At 38.5% G+C, this 6,000-nt stretch overlaps 1 protein-coding gene across 2 annotated transcripts in view; it reads right to left on the minus strand.

Moving 5' to 3' along the window:
* Positions 1-5,014, minus strand: part of LOC137257711 (1-phosphatidylinositol 4,5-bisphosphate phosphodiesterase gamma-1-like) — a 73,928-nt gene extending 68,914 nt beyond the window's left edge. Inside the window, exon 1 of one of the 2 annotated variants that reach the window (XM_067795105.1) lies at positions 4,807-5,014. In XM_067795105.1, the coding sequence (XP_067651206.1) occupies positions 4,807-4,999 (193 nt within the window). In that variant the 5' untranslated portion in view covers positions 5,000-5,014. The remainder of the gene's footprint in view (positions 1-4,806) is intronic. The other variant, XM_067795106.1, reaches the window with a different exon arrangement.
* Between the last annotated feature and the right edge of the window lie 986 nt (positions 5,015-6,000).

Genomic DNA, 6,000 nt, shown 5'->3' on the forward strand with positions numbered 1-6,000 from the left:
TTTTCCAAACAAGGAGGAAGACAAACATCAGGTCGAAAATAGTGATCTGCATGCATGGTGTTTTGTCTGTGTGTTGCTGTTTGTAGAGGACTAGAGTAATGCTGGCGTTATTGTGTCGTCCCGGTGGGACACACTACCACAACACAACAAAATACTCAGACACAACATACTGACTAGTCCTGATTTTATCTTGTTAAATTGGAAGACCTGGCCACGTAATACACTGTTCCTTGTGTTATCCTTGAAACTAATATATGTCATTTTCATAACAACCCTCCTCTGCTCTTAATCATGTACACTTCTGTTTCCTCCAACCATGATGTGATTATGGGCCGTATATCAAGTATATCTTGTATAATAGAGGCTTGATTGATATGTTCTGAGCCTCCTGATGAGTGAGTGGGTAAGGTTTTACATAGATTCAGAAATTTTCCAACAATATCAATGCTGGGGAAGCCAGAAATTGACTCCCCACATTGCACCAATGTGGGGGAATTGAACCCATTGTTTAGTGTAGAAAGCCAGGCATCAACCACTGACCTACCGGATCCGCCTTCTTCACATAGTGAGAGAGTGAGTTTTACATCACTGGTAGAAATGACGATATCACTGCTGGTGGAAACCAGAAATAAACTTCACATACTGCACCTAAGTGCGGGAAGTGAAACCAAGTTTTCAGTGACAAGCTAATACTTCAACCACTGACCTACCCAATCACCCTTCCTCGTATGGAGTGAGTGAGTGCGTTAAAATGGTTAAACACTCATTCTTGGTACATCATTTCAGCCTAGTGTTAGAGTCTAAAACTAAGAGGAAAACCTGGAGTGAAGCTGCTATGACATATTCAACACTTGCTGACATGGTTGACACATGTCATTGTATCCTAATTGCATAAGTCAAAGCTCATGATGTTATCACTGGATTGCCTAGACATGACTTGATTATTTACAGGTCTTCACCATACAGCTGGAATGTTGCTGAGTGCGGCCATAAACAACAACCAATCAAACAACTAGTCTGAAAGAGGTAGAGTTAAAGTGAAAATAAGAGTACCAAATACATTCATGAGGGTGAACATGGCTTCAAATCGACAGGATGCTTGCTTGATAAAGGGACATAACTTTGCACATCACTGCGCTACAACTCACATGAGTGGACCATGACTGACTGACAGATTGACTGACTGACAGATTGACTGACTGACAGATTGACTGACGGATTGACTGACGGATTGACTGACTGACTGGCTGAACGATCCTGTTGTCCAAGAAACACAAGTGACCTTGCGTCAGCCATCACATCACAAGCTAACATGAACAGGGAATGTTCTTAATCCCATTTGGGATATACTGCTGATTTCAGTTTTAATCCTAAAAGTGAGCTTTAATAATATTTTCCATTTACTGCCTAAAAGGTTTGATATTATGAAAAGATCAGTGTGACTTGTAGTATACACTTTATCATATATTTAGGTTATAGCATATATATATAAAAAAAAACTGCTGAAATTCACTCTTACACAATGATTTGTCTACAGGAAAATAGTATTTGGAAATTTATCTCGTTTGATGCTCAGCACAATATTCCAGCTACATGACAGCCGCGTTTCAATAAGAGGTCTGCACCATGATCTGTGGTGACATAATTGTTACTTCGTATGCATACATGACGGCAACTGGGGTGGGATGACCTGTATCAATCATGTCAGTGAGTCTGACCACCTCATCCCATCTTCCTGGGGTGCATGACTTTATCAACTTCTCTTGAAGTGAGTGAGTGAGTATCGTTTTACACCGTTTTAACAAATATTCCAGCAATATCACAGTGGGGGATACCAGAAATGGGCCTCACACATTGTACTCATGTGGGGAACTGAACCTGGGCCTTTGTTGTGACAAGTGAACACTTTGACCACTTAGCTACCCCACTGCCCCTACTCCTCAAATGAATGAATACAGACTTATGCTGCTTCTATGTGCAATGGTAGGGAGACTACATACGACCAGATTGGGGCAGAGTGTACCTCGTTACACATTTCGTACGAGTGTGTACTCATCACTCAAAAATACTGTGGACGCATGTGCCTTTACTTAGAGAAGCATCTTGGTGGCAGTGTGGTTCATGACTTCATAACATGTTTTCACATTGTGACGCCATGACTTCACAAGTCTCTACCAATGGTACTGGCGGCAGGGTTTTGCCGTGCCTGGTTCGGTCTCATTGTTGTCAGGTCAGTGGTGGATGCATAAATTGTGTAAAAAACTTTTACCGTGACACTGCTTGATGAAAAAGTATAATGTGTAGAAGCAGGCTTTGTTTGTATTTATTTAGAAAAGGTATATATAAACTCTCTGGGTGAATTTTTGAGCTCCATACATTCCAAACACAAGGGCTCTATAATAGAATTGTAGGCTGAAATATCCCATTTATCCTCTTATGCAATATACCACAGCAAGGGTCCACAATGTTCCCATGTAATATCATGTAACTGTAAAGAATTCACATTCAACAACTTTTGTTTTGACATCAAGGTCATTATAAATATGCTTTCAAAAATAGCATGAAAAAAAACCCCAAAAACATCAACAATTAGTATGGTAATCTGTAGACAATCTGTCACAGTTCCTTAGCCACATTATTTTTCTGTCTGTCTAGCCCTTTCTGCAATGCTTGAGACCTAAATTTCTGATTCTGAATCTTTCATCTCAATGACTGCTTTTTAATATTACAACAATTGTTTGTTTCAAGCAAAACAATACATATTCACTGTGTGCAAAATAGTTTCCAAATTTTGCTACCAAGTCGGGGCAGCTATGCCTGAAATTTACAAGCCAACAAAATAATTTTCTAGCCCAAAATTTGAATGTAGAAGCTGCACAAAAAGACTGCAAATAAAGATGAGAACAAGATATTGCCGATATGACACGGGTTTCATCATTAAGCTGCTGATATGATGAATATTTTTGTCAGACCATAATCATGATAATCTTGCATGATTTAAAAGTTCATAATTAATTCAACAAGTCGGAGACAGCGATATATTTACAAAATGACCCTGTGAAACTTTACTGGTCAGTTTGGCCAGTGACTGTGGAGATTTCCTGGCCTGACTGAATTTTCACTAGTCATGGGCTTGCAAGCCAGTGGCTATGTCTCTCACTGCACAGTAAGATACTAAAGATTAGTCTAAGGTCACAGTTGTCATCACAGTGAAAACACAATCACTAAGAAAAACATTCTTAGAACATTTACATAAACAATTCATTAGTCTAATCATGCTAATTGGCAAGAAAAGACAATAACATTGTTTTCAATCAAATTTATCTAGGATTCTACTCAGAGTACCCTTGGCATGCCAGGTTAAAACAATCAATAATGTGCAAAACTGGTATTTTTTAAAAAAGTCCTTGTGGTTTCTTAAATTCAGAAGCACTAAACCATAGCATCCAGGAAAACAAAGCTGTTCTTTTCACTGGCCATGTTGGAATGAAAATACAAGCCACATCTACCATGGCTGCTGCTGGTATATATTTACATAATTAACAGGAACAGGGATAATATTTGGGCTGTTACATTTCACTTACATACTCCATAAATGGAACCGTATCCCTGCCAGATTTCACTTTCTAACTTGCATCACTAGACAAATTTTTTTCAAAACCGCTTTTTTCCTCTGCAGTATTCCAGCTATATGGCAGAGGTCTGTAAATATAGAGTATGGACCAGACAAGATAGTGACCAACTGACCAACTGTCAAGTGTCGCAAGATCTGCGCAATGGATCATATCTAAGCCTTACAGAATTATACTGTAATACAGTAATCAACATTCGTTCCTACTAGTCATTGCCTTGATGAATTAATACTGTCAAAATTATTGCTGTGAACTTTGTCAAAAACATAATTTAACTTAAATCTTTGAAGGGTATAATTTATTTTGTTTCACCAAACACGGTCAATCTGTGTATAAAATCATATCTTGTTACTGTTTCAGAGATTATATTGGAGCACCTTTAGAATACAGCACCACAACTTCTTGTGATGATGGTACTGGTAGGGTTAGGTTAACCTCACCTAACCCTAACCCTAATCACCTACAATTATGTAAAGGGAGTATTATTACGGGTTTTTAAAGTTTGTTGTGCTGTATTCTACAGGCAGGCCAAAATATTCATAAGCTTTGACTTGTCATTGTATTTGTGAACAAATATTCATAATCATCACTATGTGTATCGTATTTGCCTCATTTTGAATTCACGAAATATTAATTACAATTCAGGAATTTTCATTGTCACTTGCTGAAGAAGAAGTGGGTCTAAATATTGGACTTTGAATAGGTCCTGTAAATCCATGACAGGTACTAACAAATACACTTATATAAATTATATAATACTCATTTAAATATCTTTACATTAATTACAATGAAGACAACTTTTTAAGTGTTACTTGGTAACCACAATTCAAAACATACGAAGTGATATTTAAGAAAATATTTTAACTTTATAATACTTGACTGACATGAGTCCCCGAAAATTCAGTAACTATGTGTCCTTGATTCTTGCATGACTGATTGGAATTTTTCAAAGAGCTGAAAATTAGTCACCTTTGACATTCAGTGAAAAAATGCTCAGTTTTCGACTGTGTGTACACGGTTATTATGCAATGTATTCGCTTTCTTCTGCTGAAGAAACGGAAACTATATCTTCTCAAAATAAGCGAAAATCTCTTTTTTTCCAAGAGGAGGACCATTATTCAAAATCTGGCACCAAGTTAAAACGAGGAATAGAACTTAGAAGTTTGACACGCACCCGTTCCCTCTGGCCTGCTCCCCTGACTTTTGATCCACATCAACTGTCGAGTTTCTAATTTGATCCGTAAGGTTCTTCTTTCTGGCTTCTTTCGATAAAAGAAGACGGTAGCGACCAGACCCCTTTCAATTGGCCGCAATACTTCCACAACGTCTGGGCCAGGCAACCCACCGTTTGTGATGGGGGCGGCCATCTTTGATTCTCTGCTACTGTTCTCCAAATACTACTACCCGCCCGACTAATGTTGTTTTCAAATGAACGCCTGTCGCTTCTGTGTGTTTAGCTACATCGGATTGCTGATGGTATGTAATTTGCACGCACGCACGAATTAATGATTAAGGGCATTAAATATGGGATTAGATTAGACAGCAATATCTCTATTGTAGTCAGGCGTCACGAGCTCAGATTGATTGGAAAGTAATGCGTGCATGTCTGTTCAGAAGTGGGGAAGCTCGGTGTTGCATGCATTCTCCCAAAGTACGATTCCCTTAACGAATTCCATATCAATTCCATTAATAGTGTCAGCTGTTCCCTTGCAAACGAAAGGGATATTCAAACTAGTTGTCAATGGAGAATTCCTATGTTAATGTGAAACCAACGAATGCGACAGATGCGGTTCATTTCAGGATCTTTTGATGTTGAGATAGTTTTCACATTGCACAATGGTCACATGCATTTGAGTTAATCATCCGACACTCAAGATCCAACATTCCAACATTCCAATTCACATTCAGAGTTTGAAAAAGTTTTATGGCACCTATGTGGAAGTCAAGTCCGAATGTAGCACATCAGTAACCGAATAAATGTCAGAAGCAATTGCCAATTTTGACTTGTAACATGCAAAGTTGTTTGCGTCTTTTTCTCACGAACGATTGACCTTCCTTTGCCCGTGTTTATAACCAGTGTCAGAGGTGGAGCTGAATGATGTTTATTTATTTATTTATTTTTTTTGTTTTGTTTTATGTAGGTATAAACACTAAAGATGGACTGGTTGGTTTGTAGAAGCAATGACCAAAAATATTCCAGCTTTATGGCAGCGGTCCGCAAATAACCGAGTCTGGACCATACAATCCAGTGATCAACAGTAAGAGCATCAACCGGCATATGATGACACGTGTCAACCATGTCGGCGAGCCTGACCACTCGATACAGTTTGTCGTCTGTTACGACAAGCATGGGTTACTGAAGATCTAT

This window comes from Haliotis asinina, chromosome 12, assembly GCF_037392515.1.
Source record: "Haliotis asinina isolate JCU_RB_2024 chromosome 12, JCU_Hal_asi_v2, whole genome shotgun sequence".
In the NCBI taxonomy this organism is placed as follows: Eukaryota; Metazoa; Mollusca; class Gastropoda; order Lepetellida; family Haliotidae; genus Haliotis; species Haliotis asinina.